General features: G+C 37.3%; 2 protein-coding genes and 2 non-coding genes across 4 annotated transcripts; 3 read left to right on the top strand and 1 right to left on the bottom strand.

Moving 5' to 3' along the window:
• The first annotated feature begins 3492 nt into the window (after window positions 1-3492).
• On the top strand, window positions 3493-5111 carry LOC116117360 (UDP-glycosyltransferase 92A1-like). Its single transcript, XM_031403405.1, has one exon. The coding sequence runs from the start codon at window positions 4506-4508 to the stop codon at window positions 5109-5111; it is 606 nt and encodes a 201-aa protein (XP_031259265.1). The 5' UTR covers window positions 3493-4505.
• On the top strand, window positions 3618-4496 carry LOC116117361 (UDP-glycosyltransferase 92A1-like). Its single transcript, XM_031403406.1, has one exon. The coding sequence runs from the start codon at window positions 3618-3620 to the stop codon at window positions 4494-4496; it is 879 nt and encodes a 292-aa protein (XP_031259266.1).
• A 10027-nt stretch (window positions 5112-15138) lies between the features above and the next one.
• On the top strand, window positions 15139-15245 carry LOC116117394. Its single transcript, XR_004125942.1, has one exon. It is a non-coding gene; the product is annotated as a small nucleolar RNA R71 (small nucleolar RNA).
• Window positions 15246-23435: 8190 nt separating this feature from the next.
• Window positions 23436-23542, bottom strand: LOC116117392. Its single transcript, XR_004125940.1, has one exon. It is a non-coding gene; the product is annotated as a small nucleolar RNA R71 (small nucleolar RNA).
• Window positions 23543-25570: the final 2028 nt, after the last annotated feature.

Raw genomic sequence — 25570 nt, 5'->3', positions numbered from 1 at the left:
AGGTGGAATGAGGGATGGAGATTTAACCAAATAGCTAAATGATAGTCAAGTTCTGAGTGAGTGGTCATAGTTCGACCAAGCGGTCACTTTGTGGCCACGCGAAATGGGTGGCTACGGTTTACTCTTAAAGGCTATAAATGGGCTTTGACTATGCTGTCAAGTATTCTTAGGAGGAGAAGAAAACTAGAGCGAAATGGGTGGCTACAATTCACGCTTGAATCAAGTAGTTGACTCTTGAATCAAGTTGAACTTGGCCACATGTCATGGCTTGAATGAGTCTTATATTTGTATTTAAGTGAAACCTTATCTATTATAATGTAAGATCAAAAACCAAATGAATTAAGTGATAAAAAGTAGAAAAACACAGAGAAAGGAACAAAATCTAAAGATTCAACAAAACAAGCTAAAATTACGTAGTTTGCGATTCACTTCAGATTTTGTAGTTTGCGATTCAGTTTAAATTTTGAGTATATTATTTAAGAGATTTTGATTTCAAATTGACTAGTAATAAAAGATATATCAATAAAAGATAGTGCTAGAGGTTTATTTGACCGTTAATTCTAAGGTCTTGAAAGACTGACCGTTAATTCTAAGGTCTTGAAAGACTAAGTGAGATGTGTTTAAACTAACTATCCTTTAGGGTCTCTTTGAGAGTTTTATGGTAGTGGTTATGAGGGTAAACCACTATAACGGTTTTGAAGAGTTTTTAGTAACGGTTTTTAAAATACTCAACTTGTATTTGAAAGTTTATTTTCCAGTGATTCTGATAGTTTTTTAAAATTATAAATTTACATATATGCTCATAAAAATACCCAACTTCAACCAGTATTTGGGAGTTTTTTTTTTTTTCAATTACTAATACTTAGTATCAAAGTTCATTCCAAGTTTAATTTATTTGTAAGTTCTTTCATTGTATATTATTTAATTCATCACACAATTATTCGAAATCCGTTATTTTAAGAAAATAAATATGCCGCCACAATGTTGGACTTCGCAAATTATCAATATAACAGCTGCAACAACATTTCTAAAAAACAGTTTTTTGTTCTTTTCTTCAATCAGTGAAGCAAAGCCATAAAAAACAATCTTTATTTAACAAACTGACAAGGATTCAATCAATCACCTAAACGCAAATAGAAAGAATCAAATAGAGGAAAAACCACCTAATTTTGTAAAAAACAAATGGTTAAGAAATGCAATTAAATGTATACAGCCGTAGATAAAGCTGTGCAAAAAAATCGATATCGGCTAATCGCTCTGCTCCGAAAAAATCGGATACCAAAATTCGGATCGGATACGGATCGTAATTTAAAAAAATCCGAATATTCGGATTGGATACCGGATCGGGTTGTTAAAAAATCGGATTGTTAAAAAATGGAATATCCGTATCCGATCTGGATTTTACTAAACTAGTCGTTTGAGTTTTAAAATAACCCTAACAGTCTAACACAATTAAGTCAACTTCTCACTCTCTGTCTCTCTCGCTCGAAACAGTACAGCCTCTCACTCTCAGAGACCAGATCTATCTTAGTCTCTCACTCTATCTCTCTCGCTCAAAACAGCACAGCCTCTCACTCTCTCAGACCAGATTCATCTCAGTTTGTCTTTCTCGCTCAACTCTTGACTTCTCGGTCTCTCTGCCGAACACGACAGACACAGACACACAGTCAGTCAACCACGCAAACTCTCTCAGACTCAGATCTCAGTTCTCTCGCTCGAACACGCATAGCGGCACAGACATAGAAACACAGTCACTCAAAACTCTTTCAGATCAGATCTCAGTCTCTCTCGCTCAACTTCTCGATCTCTCACTCTCTCTCGCTCGAACACTCTCAGATCACTCTCTCGCTCACTCTCTCAGATCTCCGTCTCTCTGACGATTGAAGGCCCAAATCGATTGTTGTCAAAGCCTAGTGTGACTGCCGCCCACACGTAATAGCCTGGTGCGATTTCGTGGTGGTTATTTCTTTATTATGTTGGTGATGGTTTGTTAATGGTACAATTTGATGGGTGTTTTGTTTGATGTTGATTTGAGTTTGATGTTAATGGCACCGTAATATGGTGCCTCTCTCTGGGTCTCGGTTACAAACCTTCTATTGTTCATAGTATTGATTTGCGTTTTGAACCTATTACAAGGTTGACGGAGGCTGGGTTTGATCAAACTGTGCCGATTGGGTTTGGTTATGTGTGTTTCCAAGATTGTTGGTGGCTGGATTTGATTCAAACTTAGTGACTGGTTTGATTTGTTTGTTTGATTTGTGTTTCTAACGGCTGCTGTGGTTAATTTGGGTTTGATTGTGTAATCTGAACACTACAGTGATGAATATTAATCAATGCAGGCTGATGATGAGGAGGGCAGTGGCGAGGTATAATTTATTCCTTATGCAATTAATTTTGTTGTTAATCTTAAAAGTTGTTTATTGAAATGGTTTATTTGTTTTGTTTTGTTTTGTACAGGAGGATGATGACGAATAGGAATTGGCAATGAAGATAGCATAGTCATTTAGACTGTGATAGTGTTTGGACAACATAGGTTAAATGTTTTGTGCTTCATGTTAATTTTTTTAGATACTTTTATCATGTAAGGGAATTATAATTTCAATTTTATTGCTAGAATTATTTGATTTTAATAAGAAAATTTTAAAATTCGGATATCCAATTATCCGACCCGAATAATCGGATATCCGTAAAACCAGATATCCATATAATTCGGATCGGATTTGGATCAATATATAGCCTGATCCGAAAATTCGGATCGAATCAGGAAAAGCCCTATTCGGATCTGATATCCGGATTTGAACAGCCCTACCTGCAGAGGAGTTTACCAGATTAAAAGAACATAAAGTTGAAGGGGAAAATGAAGAAGAAAGAAAGAAAAACCTTCATATCTCTAACGAAGGATTAGAAAGCCTAAGATAAAATATTAAAAAACATTGTAACAGTCATCTAAAAGTTGAAGATTGAATGGGGTTTTGAAGAAATTTTTAAACCAGCAAAGGGATTATTGTATATGAATAATAGTGGAAAGGAGTTTTTTGGGATAAAATTTTTAAATCAACCAAAACACTCCGATTTGGAGTGTTTTATAAACCTCTTAAAAATATACTACACTGGTTTTAGAGCGTTTTTAAACCAGTTAAAACCAGTCCATAAAAAATCTAGCAAGTAATGGTTTTTAAACACCTCAAAACCAGTGAAAAAAACTCCCAAGCAGACCCTTAAATACAATAATACAATAATAAAATGACAGATGGTCTACAAGTTAGCTATTAATTAAATAATAATATTATATTTATAAAAAATTTCATATAAAGTAAAATGGTAAAAAATTATTAAAAAAGTAAAAAAAAAAATTAAAATTATTATATTCACTTCTCCATTTATTTTTTTCTACCTTAAAAGAGCAGAGAGATATTTATAAAATTGGTAACCGTAGGATTATATATATTTCCCTATTTCTTTCCACTGCAACAAACTTTGCCAATAAATCTAGATCGGATTCAGCATTGATGTAAACAAAAATCATTGCAAAGAATTGATTGAGGTTAGACCTTAGTATACTCATCTCTTCTTCATCCTCATCTTCCGGTTCTTGCTTTCTGATCATCAACACAACAATGGCACAAAGGAAAGAGAACATAGTGATGTTTCCTTTCATGGCACAAGGTCATATCAACCCTTTCCTAGCTTTAGCCCTCCGGATAGAAAAGACAAAGAAATTCACCATGACTTTTGTTAACACCCCTTTGAATATCAAGAAGCTCAGATCATTTCTCCCTTCAAACTCCTCCATTCATCTCCTTGAAATCCCTTTTAATAGCTCAGATCATGACCTCCCTCCTAATTCTGAAAACATGGATTCTCTTCCATACCATTTTCTTATCTATCTCTTTCAAGCTTCGTTGTCATTGAAACCCCATTTCAGGAAACTTATCTCTAATCTTATCCATCAACAAAATGGACAGAAAACGGTTTGTATCATCTCAGACATGTTCCTAGGATGGTGCCAAGAGATAACTCAAGAGTTTGGCGTCTTTCATGCCATATATATTAGTGGTGGTGGTTTTGGCTTTGCTTGTTTCTACTCTTTGTGGGTATACCTACCTCATCGGAGCACAGATTCTGAAGAATTTCTCTTGCCGGATTTTCCTGAAGCTTCTGTATTTCATGATACTCAAATGACAGATGTTTTGAGATATGCGGATGGTAGTGATTCATATTCAAGCTTTCTAAGGAAAACGCTTTCTCAATGGAGTAAAGCTGATGGAATATTGTTCAACACAGAGAAGGAGATTGACAAGCTTGGACTAACGCATTTTAGGAGAAAATTTGGTCGACAGGTTTGGCCTGTTGGGCCTGTTCTTTTGACTTCGGGAAGCCAAGCTCGAAGCAGAAGAGATTTTGGAATCTCTCCAGAGGAATGTGAAAATTGGCTTGATAAGAAACCTTCTTGTTCAGTTATCTATGTTTCATTTGGTTCAATGAACACAATATAAGCATCAGAAATGATGCAATTGGCAATGGCTTTAGAGGGTTGTGGCAAGAATTTCATTTGGGTTGTTAGGCCGCCATTAGGCTTTGACATAAACTCTGAATTTAGAGCAAATGAATGGCTGCCTGAAGGATTTGAAGAAAAAATCAAAGTCTCAGGACGCGGGCTGTTAGTTCATAATTGGGCACCCCAGGTAGAGATTTTATCTCGTAAATCTTTATCTGCATTTTTGAGTCATTGTGGATGGAACTCTGTGCTTGAATCACTGAGCCATGGCGTGCCAATGATAGGGTGGCCAGTGGCAGCAGAGCAGTTTTATAATGTAAAATTGTTGGAAGACATGATTGGAGTATGTGTGGAGGTTGCAAGAGGGAAGAGGAGTGAGGTTTTTCATGAAGATATAGTGGAAAAAATTGAGTTGGTGATGAATGAGAGAGAGAAGGGAAAGGAAATGAGAGAGAAAGCTTTACAAATTAAGGAGATAATTAACAATGCTATCAAAGATGAGGAAAATTTTAAAGGGTCATCTATGGAAGCCATGGATCAATTCTTGGACGCTGCATTGAAGCTGAGGGGAGAAGACAAGGGGAATCCATGGAGCTCCTCTGTCAGTTCATGAAGAAAAATCTTGCATTTGCATTAATTAAATAACATCAAAGAAAGTAATACTGTCTCTGATCAACTGTACTTTGTAAGATCCCTATACTATGATTAAGAGTGAGCTTGCCAAGATTATAATTAATTTTCCTTTAGTAAAACTATGCATTATTTTAAATTTGTGATAATTTACAATCATTCATTATGGCGGGCAATGCTTTCATTTCTAAGTTACGAATTTGATATTAGAATTTTAAGCTCGACCTTTCAGAAAAGAAGATATAGAGTGAAATTGTGTGACCACATACTCTCAGACCCCAGCTTAAATAATTCACCCTGCAGGTTACTTCACTGTCCTCTCCTTTCTTCAGAATTGATCCTCTTCCTGTATTTCTTCCTCTTTTATCTCAATACAACAATGGTACAAACAAAAGTAAGCATTGTAATATTTCATTAATGGCACAAGGCCATATAGTTCCTTTACTTCCATTGGCTCTTCTCATAGAGATAAAAAAGAAACAGCAGAGGAGCTGGACTAAGTATTTTACGGCTAATTTTGGCCGACAGGTTTAGTCTATTTGGAGCTGTTATTAGAAAAGCTGTGGTTTCATAATGGACGGGGCCGGGACTAATTTAGAAAAAAGACGGTGGCATCACTTATGTTATTATTTGTTTGAGGTTTGAGTAAACGACATGTTCCTACCCAAAGATTAGCAAAAATCTAAGTGCCCACCCATGGTTTCATTTATCTCATATTCCCACCCTTAAATTAACACCGTGAACGATTTTTAGATTCTAACACAATATGGAGAGTGTTAATAACACATACTACCCTTACAAATAAGAGAGTAAATTACCTTTTAACCCCCAATGTAAAATACATTCTATTCTAATATTCATATAAAAGTGATAATACAATCAATTTCAATATAAAATCTCCATGGAATATATGCGGGAGCAAATGATAAACCCTTAGCCATAGCAATTGTTGTTTGATCTTCTTGCTCCTTCAAAAATTACAGGATCTTCCACTGACTGCAATTTTAGGTGATGGTTTTGAAACTAAAAATAAAACTGCGTCACATGGGGACCTGTAAAGTCTCTTCTAATATGCAGTTGTCTTTCCATCAAAGACAACTGCTCAAGAGACACAAACCATATGAACACACAGTCCATCAGTAAGGACCAAAATGTAATTATAGAAAAGTGTAGGACCATATTGTAAAAAGTCTAACATTCTCCCACTTGGTCCAAACTTGTATAATATAATCCAGAACACAAAAGTGTATATGCGGTATGTTTAATTAGAAAGGGGAAATTACATGAATCAAGCGGTAAGTCCCTTTTAAACAAGTATTACCTTCCATGTATATAATGCAATTTTTCTCTTTCTAAATAAACGCTAAATGTGGAATATCACTTTATGAACAAATCTCAAATGTTTGTTCTAGGTCCTCTGAATGTTGTGTTGTCCAACCAAATATATACAACTTAAAAGAGGAAAAACAACAAATTACAATGTTTCAGGCAATGAAAGTATTACCTCTCATAGTGACAAAGTGGGAATAGTCCCATTTGAACAACATGATCCTTGAACGTCTTTGGTGACACGCTTTTGTTAGAGGATCAGCAATTATCTGCTCGGTATGTATGTGTTCAATGAGCACTTTTTTGGCTTTAACGTACTCCCTTATTGCTAGTACTTAATGTCGATATGTTTACTTGACTTCCACTCTTATTGTTTAGCAAAGAATACAGCAGCTGAATTGTCACAATATAGCTTTATTGGCCTAGAGATAGACTCAACAACTCCAAGCTAGAAATGAAACTTCTCAACCAAATACCTTGTGTAGTTGCCTCAAAACAGGAAACAAACTCAGCTCCATGTTAGAAGTGGCAACTAAAGATTGTTTGACACTTCTCCAAGATATAGCACCTCCGGCGAGCATAAAAACATATCCGGATGTGATTTTCGAGAATCAACGAGCAGCGAAGTCTGAGTCGAATATCCGACGACTTCTAAAATGTCAGAGCGTGTAAAGTAAGCAGGAAAACCTAGTTCCTTGAAGATACCTCATGACCTTCTTTGCAGCTCTCCAATGATCCAAACCTGGATTACTTTGATATCTTCCTAACATGCCAACTGCAAAAGCGATGTCAGGTCTAGTACAGACTTGAGCATATATTAGGCTTCCAACAGCTGAAGCATAAGGAATAGTTTTCATTTGTTCCTTTGCAATCTCAAGTGTAGGACATTGGTTCAGATTGAACCTGTCACCATTAACAATGGGCGCAACATGATGCGTGTTTCCTACAACATGCAATATATAGCAAGTATACTAATCGCACAAGTAATAAAATGATGAGTGAGTATCGTTCCCACGAGGATTGTTAGCTAAGCACTAAGTTTTCTACCGTTTTCAAGTTGGAGCAACCGAAATCTTTTGGATAATTGGGAGCAATTTAACCTATTACTAAAACAAAATTGTTAAACTGCAAATTAACTAAGAATGCGAGATGTAAAACACGGATAATAATCATTTCAATTAAAACGGGTAGGGTTTTGACTTCATTCGGATTTTATGGATTAAACCTAAAAATTACACTACATTCACATTCATATGCATTAGTTGTAAACCGAACTCACTAAGGTGTTAAACATACCTTCTCAAGCTATGTTTTCCTATTCTTCCTTTTAAACTTTCCGCATCCAACAATTTGAAAGTTGACAATTCCAAACTCATTAGGCGTAAGAATCCTACAATGGTTTCATTAATTCTTGAATCTATCTCTAGCATCCAATACTATAATGGTGATTACCCAAGAAGCCTAGCATGAATCATTTCTCAATCATCCAAACTCATTAAGCAAAAGAATCCTACAATGGTTTCATTAATTCTTGAATCTATCTCTAGCATCCAATACTATAATGGTGATTACCCAAGAAGCCTAGCATGAATCATTTCTCAATCTCATCATGTTCATCACATAAAACATTTAAAACTCAGAGCAAACACACAATCAAAGCATAGTCATATGAACATAACATGATTAATAAACTAACCCATAAGAAATCCGAATTACAATCAAAACCCTAACCCAAAATGGGTTAGTTCATAGCTAAATTAACACTACAAATGAGAAAAACAATAATAATCAAGTTCAACATAACGAAAAGTAAGAGAGAGGACAAGAAATCTCCCCAAATGATGAATCCCTTGGTTCAAAATCCAATCTTCACCCTTCAAATCGATCAATCTCTCCAAGCTAACTCAAAAGCAAAGCAAAAGTTTCTAACCCTAATTCCTAGACAACTCTGGGCAAAAAGGTTAAGTGTTTCTTTTATACCTCGCCCTAAATTTCTCAGAAAAACACGCACAAAGTAAAACTGTACGTTTCACAAAACTGGAATTTATGACTGTTGCCACGGCGAAGAAGAAATCTCGCCGCGGAGAAGAAAGAAGCAGACTTGTTCGTGTCTGGCGTACTTCACCTCGTCGCCGCGGCGAAGCTTCTTGAAAAGTTTTGAAATTACAGAACTGCCACTCTACTTGCATCTTCGCTTGATTCTTCAATTCTCGATGCTTTCTTTTTGGAACAAGCCTCATCGTGCTTTATCTTGCTTCAGAACTCTCCTAACCTCTGGGTCAAAAACTTCCAATCTTTTCCTTATTTGCTCAAAATGTCCATTTTAACCTGAAACACAAAATATAAAGAATTAAGCAACAATTCAGGTCAAAATGCACCAGAAAGTACCTGAAATCCGAATAAAAAGTCTAATGAAAATTGTATAATCCACGGATTATCAAATACCCCCAAACTAAAGATATGCTCGTCCCCGAGCATACGGTTCAAAACCAATGGAAACAAAAACACAAAACACACACAACAAAGCTAGAAAGTGAACAAAACCAACAAAACTCAACTCTACAAATGAATTGCCTAGAAATTGCACAAATCTCAAAAGTTGTTGAAGAATTATTAAAAGGAAATGTTCAACACTCCAAGATGTTATAAGCATTATCGACTGTCTTCCTCAATCGGTCCACCAAGTAGGTGATCCCCACTTCAATCCACATCTCAACTTCCTAGATTATTTTATGCAAAAATGCAAAGTTTATCAAATGGTGGCAGACTCCATAAGCCTAAATATCGAACTACTCTCCACTAATGAGGACTAAACAAAGATGAGAATCAAAAGGTCTTTAAAAGGTTGTAACGTTAGGCTCGGGTAGTGGGTTCCAAGAAAAGGATAGGAAAAACAAAGTAAGAGAACTTGGTTTTCCTCATGCAAACACTCAAGTCGAATCCACTTCTTTTCAAACAACAATCCACGTGTCCACTTATACCACCCTCAAACTTGTATCCTTCTTATTTTTGAAGCCACAAATGCGCGGGGTTAAGGTGTACGTGGCGTTGTTAAACCTGAGGTCGCCAAGTACTGCTAGACAGTTTTAAGGTGGTTACTGGTTTCCAGCTAGTATACCCTTAAACCCTGCAACGGAACCATATTTCTTCTTCTTTTTTTTTTTTTTATTTAATAAACATAACATGTCAATTGAATTGAGGTGAACTACCTCTTTTATTATATTTTTTTTCCTCTGCCCTTCTCACAACCCCCAAACTATTCATTTGGCTTACTCGTACAACTCTTTTTTCCGTTCTTTGTGTTTGCACTAAGGCCGAATTCTCCTAAGGGTACGACAAAGTGTTTAGGGTAACAGGATCGGACAATTTTTCGGTTTGCCAAGAAAAATAAAGCAATACTGATACATACGGCTCAAACGGGTGACTAGGGACAATTTCATTCTTGAGTCAGCTAGAAAGGCTCAAACGTTCCAACAAGAATGCCTAAATCATCTCCTCAACCATGTCTAATTCTAAAATTTCGCCTCAAGCAATTCTCTACTAGGTTCTAGAGTCCACCAACATTATCAAACTTCACCTAATCACATAAAATGAATCTAAGCATGCTGAAATAAATGAACATTGTGGCTGAACTACTCAACAAACCTCAATAAAAATCTAGTCAATACATAAAAACTTAAAGCAATGCTTAACATTTCTCAACAATAAGATTTCAACAACTCAATTCTCATCATTGATTTGTACAATTCATCATCGGCAAAAACAAACAACTAAAGAAAAAAATAATTTTTTTTTTTAGTTTAAGGTGTACGTGGCATTGTTATACCAGAGGTTGCCAAGTACTGTTAGGCAGTTTTTAAGGCGGGCACTGGTTTCCAGCCAATATACCCTTAAACTAGGTTTTAATTCATTTTCCTACCCCCAAACTAAACATGACATTGTGCCCAATGTTCCATTATGCATAAATCAGGAATAGAGAAAAATAAAAACAACAAAGGTACGAGAATGCTCCCTGGTTAATCATGAAGTGTCGCTCCACAATGAACACCCGGTCTCGGACTTTTCATCACCCAAAATCTATCAAAACAATTGAAACGGTGGTGTCCCTTATGTTAGCACAAATTCACAACTAACTTGAAAATATTACAACCTAATCTCGTCCTTTCAACAACTACAACTAAACAACTAAACACAATCCAAAACAAAAAATAAAACTGAGTTTAACGTTTAGGATGAACAACAAAATCAAGTAAAAACAAATAAACATAAATATAAACAAAAATAGGTGCTCCGGCTCATTCTTCTTCTTCCTCTTCTTCCTCATCTTCCTCGTCTTCCTCGTAGTCCATCCACTCATCTGAGTTCCAGTCGGCCTATTAGTATGCTGAAGAGTCAACGTTGAGCTCCTTAAAGCTATTCCTCAGTATCTCATGCATCATCTGAGTCTGCTCCACCACCCAATCCTGACGTCTTTTCATATATTTCATCAAACCCATCATCTGCTGCATCATCTCTTTCTGTGTACCTGTGGAGCTGGATGATGTGGCAAGGCTTGTTTTCTACCTTTTTACCCCTGCTCTTGGTTGCGCAGCTTCTGGACGGTCAAGATGCTTCCTGTAATACTCTGAATCTAGAACTGGGGCAGTATGAATACGGTGCTCGTCATCTTGAACCTGGACTCCAGCTTTAAGGCATAAGGCTGTGATGAGATATGGGAACCCATAACTTGTTCTCCCTGGTTTGGAGGCTAGCTTAATATTGTTCAAGATCATGTCTCTCACATCGATACTCTTCCTTGTGGCAATCGAGTAAAGCAATACTGCCTTCTCGAGAGTAACTATGCTGTAGTGTAATTCCGGCATCAATTTTGCACAGACAAAATATTGCCACAGTTTAGCCATCAGTGTCAACTGAGTTCCCTTGAGAGTCTTCTTCTGTTTCTTCGATACTTCCCACTCTGCACCCGGTTTTACAATGATCAGAGGGATGACACTGTCCTCAAACTGTGATCTCTTAAATGCACATACTCATCCGTGAGAATTTCAGGCAGGTTATAGAAATCATTGATCACCTTTCCCATAAATGGCACATCCTCCCCTCTTACAAAAATAGTATCTTCCTTACACTCTAGGAGATTGGCATAGAACTCCCTTACTAGCGGCTCTACAGTCGCTTGTTCAGGAGCACAAAAAACATATCCCAACGTCTCCTTTTACTCTAGTCTGAGGCACTCGCGGTCAATCCACGCTCAGGGATAATATCCTTATCCTTTCTTTGGATTGCCGCCTCATACCTTTTACAGGCTTCATAATTAACAAAACGGTTGTCAACATTCTTTCTTTTCTTTCCTTTACTCTTACTCTTGCCCTTGTATGGTTGCTTAATTTTGGGAGCCATTGTTCACAATAAAAATTCACTCCAAAATTATACCCCAACAATTCAAACCTAGTTGTTCTACACAGCCAATTCAATCATGCAAAAACAACCAACACTTCCAAAAATTCGCGCTTTAACCCCAAACTACAAATTTTCAATTTCACATAAACACTTCAATATTTCAAAAACCCATACTCCTCACAATCACCCAATGCACAAACTACTCTTCCTCTAACAAAATCAATGATCAAAATCACCCAAAATTCTCAACTCAATCGAAATAAAAATTTTTAGATCTACAATTAGAAATTTGAAATTTTTTGATAAAAAGCTTTGGGTACTCGAGATCTTACCAATATGAAGGAGTATTCGCCACCAATTGAACCAAAAACAGCCCAGATTGAAAAACCCCAAATTTTGGATCCACAAATTTTCATGAAATTTTCGCGAAAATTATTGTTGAAATGGGTTGTTTTGGTGTTTAGAAGGGTTATGGAGTAAAAAATTTGGTTGGAAAAGCACTAGGGAGGTAAAAGATTGAATTTTGAAAAATTTTCTCTCAAATGAAAATGAAAAGTTGCGTGAAAAATGAAAAAGAAGAGTGGGCATTAATAGAAAAGCATCATCGCCACGGCGAAGAACAAGCTTCACTGCGGCGACGTTCTTCGTTCATGAACCCTAAAAATTTCCCAGGTTTCGCCGCGGCGAAGAAAAATTCTTTGCCAGGGCAAAAACTTCCCGAGGATACAAGGCTTACTTTGCCCCGGCGAAGAATATCTCTTAGCCGTGGCGAAATGCCTTAACCAATTTTCGAAAAATTTTATTTTACTTTATTCGCGGAGAAAACTTCCCCAGGATACAAGGCTTACTTCGCCCTGGCGAAGAATATCCCTTAGCCGTGGCGAAATGCCTTAGCCAATTTTCGAAAAATTTTATTTCACTTTATTCACCGCGGCGAAGACAAATCCTTCGCCGCGGCGAAGTCTGGAACATTTTCATACCTTTTTCTTCTTCACAATGCTTCGCCGCGGCGAAGAATACTTCTTCGCCTTGGTGAAGTCTAGAGCATTTTAATTCCTTTCTTTGGCTAAAGACTTCACCTGAAACACCCAAAAACAATAACATTAAAAATCATGCAACTCATAATGAATTCAACAAATTCAAACAACCAAATTGAAAAACAAACAATTAAAAACACTTGGGTTGCCTCCCAAGAAGCGCTTGTTTTTAGTCGATAGCTCGACTCTCTCAATCCTTCAATCAGCTCGGACTATCCAAGTACATCACATCCCGAAAATTTCCCTTGCATCGGAGCTTCATTTGCTGATGATCTTTTTCACACTGTGGCTTTGTTGAAAGTTTCACCACCCATTTCCATCCCTTGGTCATTACTTTGGTAGCCTGATTCTTTTCACCTACCGCCTTCTGTTTTCTTTGCTTAACTTCACCCTTTTTGATCCCAAAGACCCGTTCCTTATGCGAACTCAAACTCAACTGCGGCTTGTCTTGGAATTTTGTGCAACCCCTTTTGTAATGGTCCTCACTCTCGAACTGATTCGATTTGACAATGCAGCTCTGACTTTCCACCTTAGGATTATTCAGTTAGAAGGGTTCAATTCTTGACTGATCCACCACATTGATTTTTAAGCACGACTCTTATTTAGGTGGAGCTTTCATTGATTCAAGGACATCAAATGTTATTTCTTCATCTTGCATCCTCATGATCAACTTCCCTTCTTGAACGTCGATTAACGCTCTTTCGGTGGCTAGGAATGGTTGTCCTAGGATAAGAGGAATCTCTTTGTCTTCTTCCATATCCAACACAAAGAAATCCGCAGGAAAAATAAACTTGTCCACCTTAATCAACACATCCTCCACAATGCCCCTCGGATGCTTTATTGATCGATCTGCAAGTTGCAAGCATATGGTTGTCGACTTAACTTCACCAATTCCTGGTTTCCTGAACACAGAAAAAGGCATAAGATTAATGCTAGCACTAGGTCACATAAAACTCGATCAAAGGTGATATCTCCTATAGTGCAAGGGATAGTAAAACTCCTTGGATCCTTGAGTTTCGAGGGCAGTTTCTTCTGGAGAATGGTGCTGCACTCTTCCGTAAGCATCACCGTTTCCTCATCTTCTAGCTTCCTCTTGTTCGATAAAATTTCTCTAAGAAATTTCGCATAGCTCGGCATCTGTTGCAATGCATCTGCAAAAGCAATGCTAATATGCAGTTTTTTAAAAACATTAAGAAATTTAATAAACTGCTTATCCTGATTCTCTTTCCTAAGTCTTTGAAGAAAGGGTACGGGTGGTGTGTGATGCGCCAACTCTGGTGGAATCTCGGGGAATGGCAATTTCTTTTTCCTTTTCTTTTTCCCTTCTACCTGCTTCTGCTTATCTCTCCTTTGGCTAGGTGGTTTCTCTTCAGCTTCAATTTCTTCATCAATTTCCTCATCAGAATCTTCATTTTTCTTTGATGAAGTTTCCTTTTCCTTGGATTTCTCACCTCTTCTAAAACTCTCCCACTTCTCAACGAAATTGCATTTACTTGCTCACGTGGGTTAGTTACTGTATTGCTTGGTAAGGAACCCTGCGGTCTCCCATTAAGCTTCTCGGCCAATTGGCCCATCTGTACCTCGAGATTTCGGATGGACGCCCCTTGATTTCTAAAATTTGTCCTCGTCTCATTCATGAATCCCATTGTCTCCTGCATAAATTTTCCAAACATATCCTCCAACTTTGTCACTCTTTGATCTCTCGATTGATTATTCACCCTTGGTTGGTTATTTGGAACTGTCTTCTGGTTCCATTGATTATTTTGTTGGTTCTAATTTCCCCAAGCCAGATTTGGATGATTTCTCCACCCCGGGTTGTATGTGTTGGAGTATGGGTTGTTTGGTTGTCTCTGATTTCCTGCCAAGTAATTCATTGCTCCATTGATGAAGATGACAAAGCAAATGTGTTCCCAACTTGACACTCGCTGCTCACATGGTTCCCTGCACAAAAATCACATGTTAGTTGAGGTGCTTAAATAGAGTTTACCTATTCCCAACTGTTTTTGAAGTGCCGTGAGTTGGGCTGAGATGGCTGTGAAGGCATCAACTTCATGAAGACCCGAAGATTTCCTTGTTGTTGCTCTCTCATTTGGTCTTTGATAATTGTTGCTTGCCAAAACCTCAAGCAACTCATAGGCATATTCTGGAGAATTATTCTGCAAAGCCCATCCTGAAGCTGCATCCACCATGGTTTGCACATTACCCATCAATCCATTGTAGAAAGTTTGGACTTGAAGCCAAACTGGCAACCCATGGTGTGGACACTTCCTCATTAACTCCTTGTATCTCTCCCAAGCCTCATATAATGACTCGGAATCATCTTGTAGAAATGATGGGATATCATTTCTCAATTTTGCTGATTTAGCTGGAGGAAAGAACTTGGTAAGGAAATTCTATGCTAGATCATTCCAAGTTGTTATAGTTCCCGGTGGTAATGCCATTAACCACCCCTTGGCTTTATCTCCCAATGAAAATGGGAATAACCACAGCCTAATAGCGTCATCCGACACTCCGTTCGACTTGAAGGTGTCACAAATTTCCAAGAAATTTGCAATGTACTGATTCGGATCTTCCTTCAAATCACCATTAAATCTAACTGACTGCTGGATCATCTGGATGATTGCCGGCTTGATCTCGAAGTTGTTTGCTTGCACCGTAGGTCTAGTAATACTCAACCCACTACCATTCACTGTGGGAACTGAAAATTTCCTCAGTGTCCTATTTTCTGGTTCAGCCATTTCAACAACTATTTCTTCTGCTTCTACAACTAAATCCTCTCTTTCTCTTCTCTCTCTGCTATGTCGTCTAATGGTTCTCTCAATCTCAGGATCAACAGAACCACTGATTGATGTCTCGTTCTTCGCATAAACTGCAAAGATAGAATTGAAAGAAAGTGAGATCACAAACCAACTGAAAATTAAAAACAAAAATAAAAACTCCAATCTAGCTAACTATAGATAGACTCAATGTTAACTTAAAACAAATCCCCGGCAACGGCGCCAAAAACTTGATGCGTGTTTCCTACAACATGCAATATGTAGCAAGTATACTAATCGCACAAGTAATATAATGGTGAGTGAATATCGTTCCCACGAGGATTGTTAGCTAAGCACTAAGTTTTCTACCGTTTTCAAGTTGGAGCAACCGAAATCTTTTGGACAATTGGGAGCAATTTAACCTATTACTAAAACAAAATTGTTAAACTGCAAATTAACTAAGAATGCGAGATGTAAAACACGGATAAAAATCAATTCAATTAAAACGGGTAGGGTTTTGACTTCATTCGGATTTTATGGGTTACCTAAAAATTACACTACATTCACATTCATATGCATTGGTTGTAAACCGAACTCACTAAGGTGTTAAACATTCCTTCTCAGGCTATGTTTTCCTATTCTTCCTTTTTAACTTTCCGCACCCAACAATTTGAAAGTTAACGATTCCAAACTCATTAAGCGTAAGAATCCTACAATGGTTTCATTAATTCTTAAATCTATCTCTAGCATCCAATACTATAATGGTGATTACCCAAGAAGCCTAACATGAATCATTTCTCAATCTCATCATGTTCATCACATAAAACATTTAAAACTCAGAGCAAACACACAATCAAAGCATAGTCATATGAACATAACATGATTAATAAACTAACCCATAAGAAATCCGAATTACAATCAAAACCCTAACCCAAAATATGTTAGTTCATAGCTAAATTAACACTACAAATGAGAAAAACAATAATAATCAAGTTCAACATAACGAAAAGTAAGAGAGAGGACAAGAAATCTCCCCAAATGATGAATCCCTTGGTTCAAAATCCAATCTTCACCCTTCAAATCGATCAATCTCTCCAAGCTAACTCAAAAGCAAAGCAAAAGTTTCTAACCCTAATTCCTAGACAACCCTGGGCAAAAAGGTTAAGTGTTTCTTTTATACCTCGCCCTAAATTTCTCAGAAAAACACGCACAAAGTAAAACTGTACGTTTTACAAAACTGGAATTTATGACTGTTGCCACAGTGAAGAAGAAATCTCGCCGCGGAGAAGAAAGAAGCAGACTTGTTCGTGTCTGGCGTACTTCACCGCGGCGAAGGACAAGTCTTCGCCGCGGCGAAGCTTCTTGAAAAGTTCTGAAATTACAGAACTGCCACTCTACTTGCATCTTCGCTTGATTCTTCGATTCTCTGTGTTTTCTCTTTGGAACAAGCCTCATCGTGCTTTATCCTGCTTCAGAACTCTCCTAACTTCTGAGATTCGCTAACTTCTGGGTCAAAAACTTCCAATTTTTTCCTTATTTGCTCAAAATGTCCATTTTAAATTGAAACACAAAATATAAAGAATTAAGCAACAATTCAGGTCAAAATGCACTAGAAAGTACCTGAAATCCGAACAAAAAGTCTAATGAAAACTGTATAATCCACGGATTATCACAACACTGGGTGAACAATCTTTCATCCTAAATCTCTCAAGAATTTTATTAATATAGGTTTCCTGAGATAGTCCCAAAACATGTTGAGACTTATCCGTATGAATCTTAATGCCAATAACATAAGAAGCCTCACCCATATCCTTCATACTAAAATGTTGAGAGAGAAATTGTTTCACCTAATGTAGCAAACCCAAATCATTGGTTGCAAGTAGAATATCATCTACATATAACACAAGAAAGATGATTTTACTCCCACTGACCTTATGGTATATACACTGATCCATGACATTCTCTACAAAACCAAATGAAGAGATAACAGTGTGAAATCTTAAATACCACTATCAGGAGGCTTGTTTAAGTCCATAAATAGACTTCTTAAGCTTGCAAAACAAATGCTCACCATCACTTGAAATGAACCCATAAGGTTGTTTCATATAAACCTCTTCCTCCAAATCTCCATTGAGAAAAACTGTTTTCACATCCATTTGATGTAAATCTAAATTAAAATGGGCAACTAATGCCATTATGATACGAAAGGAATCCTTTTTAGAAAATGGAGAAAACGTTTCCTTATAATCTATTCCTTCCCTTTGCGTGAACCCCTTGGCAACAAGTCTAGCCTTGTATCTCTCAATGTTGCCTAATGAATCCTTTTTGGTTTTAAATACCCATTTACAACCAATAGGTTTCTTTCCAGTAGACAACTCAACAAGGTCCAAAACTAAATTATAAGCCATAGAATTCATCTCGTCTATCATGGCATTATACCACAACTCAGATTTACTACTATTCATAGCTTGTAAAAACGTGTCTGGATCATCCTTAATACCTATGTCACAGTCAAACTCTTGCATATACACTTCATAATCAGTAGAAATCACTAATCTCTTTGTTCTAGTAGATCTCCTTAATGTTGTAACAACAGTCTCTTGTTAAGACTGTTGCACAACTGGTTGTTCCTCCTATAGTGGAGGTTGTTCAAAATGATCTTCTAAAACAATCTCATCGGAATGTGGATTTTGATTGAGTTGTTCCTCATTATTCACCCTGTTTGAATGAACAACCAATCTTTTACTTAATGTAGAAGCATTGTCTAAAACATCAATTTTCTCAGGGACTGAGTCTCTGATTTGATCACTCCCAGTAACCACATCATTTTCAAGAAATTTGGCATTTCTTGATTCAACAATTCTATTGGAATGGTTCAGACAATAAAACTTATATCCCTTAGATTTTTCCGCATATCCAATAAAATATGCACTGATAATCCTAGGATCTAACTTCCGTTCTTGTGGATTATAAACTCTAACTTTAACTGGGCAACCCTAGATGCGTAAATGACTTAAACTTGGTTTCCAACCCTTCCATAATTCGAATGGCGTTTTGGGAACCGCCTTAGTTGGAACTCGGTTTAATATATACGCTGCAGTTTTGAGAGCTTCAATCCACAAAGAATGAGGAAGTTTGGAGTTACTCAGCATACTCCGTACCATATCCATTAATGTTCTATTTCTCCGTTCTGCTACACCATTCTGAGATGGTGTGCCAGGCAAGGTGTACTGAGCCACAATACCTTGCTCTTGAAGAAATTTAGCAAATGGACCAAGTGCTTGTCCTATACCAGTGTATCTACCATAATATTCACCACCTCTATCAGATCTCACGATCTTAATTTGTTTTCCACATTGTTTCTCTACTTCTGCTTTATATATTTTGAAAGCATCCAACGCTTCATCCTTGTGATAAAGCATATAGAGATACATATATCGTGAGTAATCATCAATAAAGGTGATGAAATATTTCTGACCACTAGAGCTCATGTCAGGGCAACAAATATCTGTGTGTATGATTTCTAAAAGTTCAGAACTCTTCTTGGCACCCTTCTTGGATTTGTTAGTCTGCTTTCCCTTAATGCAGTCTACACAAGTATCAAAGTCAGTAAAGTCAAGAGTTTCAAGAACTCCAGCATTTACCAACCTTTTAATCCTATCAATGGAGATGTGTCCTAATCTCCTATGCCACAAAAAGGAAGAGTTTTCATACATAATATTACGTTTCATACCAGCGTTAGCATGTGAAGTCATAAGACTATAAGGAACAGTATCACTTAAATGAATTTTAAACAAACCATCAACCAAAGTACCATTTCCAACAATAGATGAGTTCTTAATTAAATTAAAAGAACTACCATAAAAGTTGAAAGAGTATCCACATGGTACAAGTTTAGAAACTGAAATTAAATTCCTAGAAAAACTAGGAATATAAAAGGTTCGTTCCAAATCCAAAACATAATTAGTACTTAAAATAAGTCTAAAAGTTCCAACAGCTTCAACACGTGAAGGCATCATGTTTCCTGAATAGATGCTGCATTCACTTCCCAATGGCTTCCTTTGATCCAGAAAACCCTGTATGGTATTAGAAACATGGATTGTAGAACCAGAATCAATCCACCAATCATTATGTGAAACACAAATCATATTAGATTCATAACACACAAGAGATGAGAGGTTACCTTTCTTGTCAAGCCAGGCCTTCCTCTTAGGACAATCCTTCTTCATGTGTCCCGTCTTTTTACAGAAGAAACACTTGATATTGTCCTTATTACCTTTGCTCATAACCTCATGCAGCTTGCCTTTTCCCTTCCACTTCTTATTCTTGTTTGAAGTGTACTTGACATTTCCTGTCACCAGATGTGCAGTTTCATTCACTTCCTGAAGCAGTCTCTCCTCCTCCTGAACACACATGGTCAAAAGCTCATTGATTGACCATTTATCCTTCTGTGTGTTATAAGATATCTTGAAAGGAGTATAATGAGACGAGAGAGAGTTCAGGACATAATGCACCAGGAAATCATCATTAATCACCATCTGAAGGGATTTCAACTGAGCAGCTATGTCCCTCATTTTCATAATATGCTCACGGACTCCTTTAATACCAGTCAACTTCATGGATGTCAATCTACTCATTAGGATGCTTCCTAATGCCTTGTCTGATGTTTCAAACTGTGCATGAATTGCCTCCATAAGATCCTTGACATTTTCACACTCCGGTATCGACCCACGGATACTAGTCGTAATGTGAGATTTGATAAACATCATGCTTAAACGGTTGGATCGCTCCCACCGTTCATACAAAGCAATCTCAGCTTTAGAGCTAGTATCTGTAGGTGTTGGTGGCTCTTCCTTACGAAGAGCATAGTCAAGATCTATGCACCCTAAATGAAGGAGGACAGCCTCTCTCCAGGATTTGTAGTTATCACCATTTAAATTAGGAACCTTATCCTCAACCATCATCAAAGTTTGATCAACTGTAGGTAATTCAATAGACATGCTTACTAAATAAATTATGAGGCACAAACCATCAATAACAATTATAAGTTTACCAATGTAAAACAAATAATAAATCATAAATGAATCGACATATCATAAAATCTCCCTGTGGGTAAAGACATTACATATTATGATTCATTATCCTTTAATGATGAAACTAGAAATTATTAATATTTCATAATACCTGTGGGCTAATTAAGAAATAAGAATAATTTCTATTTCATCCCTAATTAATCATGAAAATATAACATTCCCTGTGGGTAAAATGATTATATTAATATGATTAACTACAAAACGATGTTATTAACCTTAATATGGTCATAAATAATATTACTTAATGCATATATTATCATAATTTAGATGCTGCGACTACTCTAAATTAATCAAATATATACGATCATAAAACATCAAATAATTTATAACATGAATTATATAATATAACACAAATCAATACAAGAATAACACATTATTTATGCATAACAAAGTAATATATAACATAAAAAACCATCATACAAGCTGTCACTAACCAAAAGGTAGCACACACTCACACGCGCCTTCACATGCCATACGGCACCACCATGCGCCTTCACGCCCTCGCACGCACCTAGGTACACACTCCCATGTGCCTGACGCAAGCACAAGCTCCTTCACACGCCACCACAGGCAAGCTCTGAATACGGGCCAGTTTGACCCGTTTGACCGGGTCGGTGATAATCCGTGGATTATACCGTTTTCATTAGACTTTTTAGTCAGATTTCAGGTACTTTCTAGTTCATTTTAACCTGAATTGTTGCTTAATTTTTTACATTTCGTGTTTCAGGTTAAAATGGTAATTTTGAGCAAATAAGGCAAAATTGGAAATTCTAAACTCAAAAGTAAGCGGATCTCAGAAGTTGGGAGAGTTCTGAGGCAGAATAAAGCACTATAAAGCTTGCTTCCAAGGGAGAGCACCGAGGATCGAAGAATCAAGCGAAGATGCAAGTAGAGTGGTAGTTCTGTAATTTTAGAACTTTTCAAGAAGCTTCAAGTCTTCGCCACAGCGAAGTACGCCAGTCACTAAACATTATGCTTCTTTCTTCGCTGCGACGAGATTTCTTCTTCACCGCGGCGACGGTCGTAAATTCCAGTTTTGCAAAACGCACAATTTTACTTTGTGCGTGTTTTTCTGGGGAATTTGGGCGAGGTATAAAAGAAACGCTTGGCCTTTTTGTTGGGGATCGAATAGGGTTTGACAGCTTTTTACATTTCCTTTGATTTATTTTTGAGCGATTTTGAGCTATAACAAGGGTGAAGATTCGATTTCGAACCAGGGGATTCATCATTTAGGGAGATTTCTTGTCTTTTCTCTCATTTTCATTATGCTGGACTTAATATTATTGTTTTTCTTGTTTGTAGTGTTGATTTAGCTATGAATTAACCCATTTTGGGTTAGGGTTTTGATTGTAATTCGGATTTTAATATGTTAAGTAATTGATTGTTTTATTTTCATATGATTATGTTTTGATTGTGTGTTTGCTCTGAATTTAAATGCTTATATGTGATGAACATGGTGAGATTGAGAAATGAATCATGTTAGGCTTCTTGGGTAATCACCATTGTAGTATTGGATGCTAGAGATAGATTCAAAAATCAATGAAATCATTGGAGGATTCTTATGCTTAATGAGCTTGGATTTGTTAACTTTCAAATTGTTGGGTGTGGAAAGTTAATAAGGAAGAGTAGGAAAACATAGCATGAGAAGGTATGTTTAACACTTCGGAGAGTTCGATTTACAACCAATGCATATGAATATGAATTTAGTTTAATTCTTAGGTTTAACCTATAAAATCCGAATGAAGTCAAAACCCTACCCGTTTTACTTGAATTGATTGCTATCCGTTTTTTTCATCTTGCATTCATAGTAAATTTTAGTTAAAATTTATTGTTCAGTTTCAATTAGAAATAGCTCCCATTAATCCAAAAGAAATCGATTGCTCCAACTTGAGAATAGTAGGAAGCTTAGTGCTTAGCTAACAATCCTCATGGGAATGATACTCACTCATTACTCTATTACTTGAGCGACTAGTATACTTGCTACACATTGCATGTTTATGAAAAAACGCATCAAGTTTTTGACGCCATTGCCAGGGACTGTTTTAAGTTAACATTGAGTCTTTCTATAGTCAGCTAGATTGGAGTTTTTATTTTTATTTTGTTCATTATTTGTTTTATTTTTGTTTTTAAATTTTCAGTTGGTTTGTAATCTCACTTTCCTTCATTTCTGTATTTGTAGTTTATGCGAAGAGCGAGACGTCGATCAGTGGTTCCTGTTGATCTTGAGATTGAGAGAACCGTCAGACGACGTAACAAAGAGAGAAGAGAAAGCGAGGATTTAGTTGTAGAAGCAGAAGAAATAGTTGTTGAAATGGCAGAACCAGAAAACAGGACATTGAGGGAATTTTCAATTCCCACAGTAAATGGTAGTGGGTCGAGTATTACTAGACCTACGGTACAAGCCAACAACTTTGAGATCAAGCCGGCAATCATCCAGATGATCCAGCAGTCAGTTAGATTTAATGATGATTTGAAGGAAGATCCGAATTAGCATATTGCAAATTTCTTGGAAATTTGTGACACTTTCAAGTCGAACGGAGTGTCAGATGACGCCATTAGGGTGAGGTTATTCCCATTCTCATTAGGGGATAAAGCCAAGGGGTGGTTAATGGCACTACCACCGGGAAATATCACAACTTGGAATGATCTAGCATAGAAATTCCTTACCAAGTTCTTCCCTCCAGCTACATCAGCAAAACTCAGAAATGATATCACATCATTTCTGCAAGATGAATCTGAGTCATTGTATGAGGCTTGGGAGAGGTACAAGGAGTTAATGAGGAAATGTCCACACCATGGGTTGCCAGTTTGGCTTCAAGTCCAAATATTCTACAATGGACTGATGGGTAATGTGCAAACTATGGTGGATGCAACTTCAGGAGGGGCCTTGCAGAATAAGACACCAGAAGAGGCCTATGAGTTGCTTGAGGTTTTGGCAAGCAACAACTATCAAAGACCAAATGAGAGAGCAACACCAAGGAAATCTTCGGGTCTTCATGAAGTTGATGGCTTTACAGCTATCTCAGCCCAACTCACGACACTTCAAAAACAGTTGGGAACTATGTAGGTAAACTCTATTCAAGCACCTCAACTAACTTGTGATTTTTGTGTAGGAAACCATGTGAGCAGCGAGTGTCAAATTGGGAACACATTTGCTTTGTCATCTTCAACAACGGAGCAAGTGAATTACTTGGCAGGAAATCAAAGACAACCAAACAACCCATACTCCAACACATACAACCCGGGGTAGAGAAATCATCCAAATCTGGCTTGGGGCAATCAGAACCAGCAAAATAATCAATGGAACCAAAGGTCATTGCCAAACAACCAACAAGGGGTGAATAATCAACCGGGAGATCCAAGAGTAACAAAGTTGGAGGACATGTTTGGAAAATTTATGTAGGAGACCATGGGTTTTATGAATGAGACGAGGACAAATTTTAGAAATCAAAGGGCGTCCATTCGGAATCTTGAGGTACAGATGGGCCAGTTGGCCAAGAAGCTAAATGAGAGACCTCAAGGTTCCTTACCAAGCAATACAATAACTAACCCACGTGAGCAAGTAAATGCAATTTCGTTGAGAAGTGGGAGAGTTTTAGAAAAGATGAAAAATTCAAGGAATGAGGAAACTTCATCAAAGAAAAATGAAGAATCTGATGAGGAAGTTGATGAAGAAATTATTGTTGAAGAGATACCACCCAGCCCAAGGAAAGATGAGTAGAAGCAGGAAGAGGGGAAAAAGAAAAGGAAAAAGAAATTGCCATTCCCCGAGATACTACCAGAGTTGGAGCATCACACACCACCCGTGCCTTTTCCTCAAAGACTTAGAAAAGAAAATCAGGATAAGCAGTTTATTAAATTTCTTGATGTTTTTAAAAAACTGCATATTAACATTCCTTTTGCAGATGCATTGCAACAGATGCCGAGCTACGCAAAATTTCTTAGGGAAATTTTATCGAACAAGAGGAAGCTAGAAGATGAGGAAACGGTGATGCTTACGGAGGAGTGCAGCGCCATTATCCAGAAGAAGCTGCCCCCAAAACTCAAAGATCCAGGGAGTTTTACTATCCCTTGCACTATAGGAGATATCACCTTTGATCGAGTTTTATGTAACCTAGGTGCTAGCATTAACCTTATGCCTTTTTCTGTTTTCAGGAAACTAGGAATTGGTGAAGTTAAGCCAACAACCATATGCTTGCAACTTGCAGATCGATCAATAAAGCATCCGAGGGGCATTGTGGAGGATGTGTTGATTAAGGTGGATAAGTTTATTTTTCCTGCGGATTTCTTTGTGTTGGATATGGAAGAAGACAAAGAGATTCCTCTTATCCTGGGATGACCATTCCTGGCTACCGGAAGAGCTTTAATCGATGTTCAGGAAGGGAAGTTGATCATGAGGATGCAAAATGAAGAAATAACATTTAATGTCCTTGAATCAATGAGAACTCCACCTAAACAAGAGTCGTGTTTAAAAATCGATGTGGTGGATTAGTCAAGAATTGAACCCTTCCAACTGAATAATCCTAAGGTGGAAATTAAGAGCTGCATTGTCAAGCCGAATTAGTTCGAGAGTGAGGACCATTTCAGAAGGGGTTGTACAAAATTCTGAGACAAGCCACAGTTGAGTTTGAGTTCGCACAAGGAATGGGTCTCTGAGATCAAAAAGGGTGAAGTAAAGCCAAGAAAACGGAAGGCGGTAGGTGAGAAGAGTCAAGCTACCAAAGTTATAACCAAGGGATGGAAATGGGTCGTGAAACTCTCAACAAGGCCACTATGTGAAAAAGATCATCAGCAAATAAAGCTCTAGTACAAGGGAAATTTCTGGGATGT

This window comes from Pistacia vera, unplaced genomic scaffold, assembly GCF_008641045.1.
Source record: "Pistacia vera cultivar Batoury unplaced genomic scaffold, PisVer_v2 Contig805, whole genome shotgun sequence".
In the NCBI taxonomy this organism is placed as follows: Eukaryota; Viridiplantae; Streptophyta; class Magnoliopsida; order Sapindales; family Anacardiaceae; genus Pistacia; species Pistacia vera.
Note: the sequence above shows the minus strand (reverse complement) of the source record. Positions and strands in the feature narration are given on the sequence as shown.

Bases quoted from the DNA above. Each gene is read 5' to 3' on its own strand.
- LOC116117361 (XM_031403406.1), top strand. From the start codon at position 3,618: ATGGCACAAAGGAAAGAGAACATAGTGATGTTTCCTTTCATGGCACAA.
- LOC116117360 (XM_031403405.1), top strand. From the start codon at position 4,506: ATGATGCAATTGGCAATGGCTTTAGAGGGTTGTGGCAAGAATTTCATT.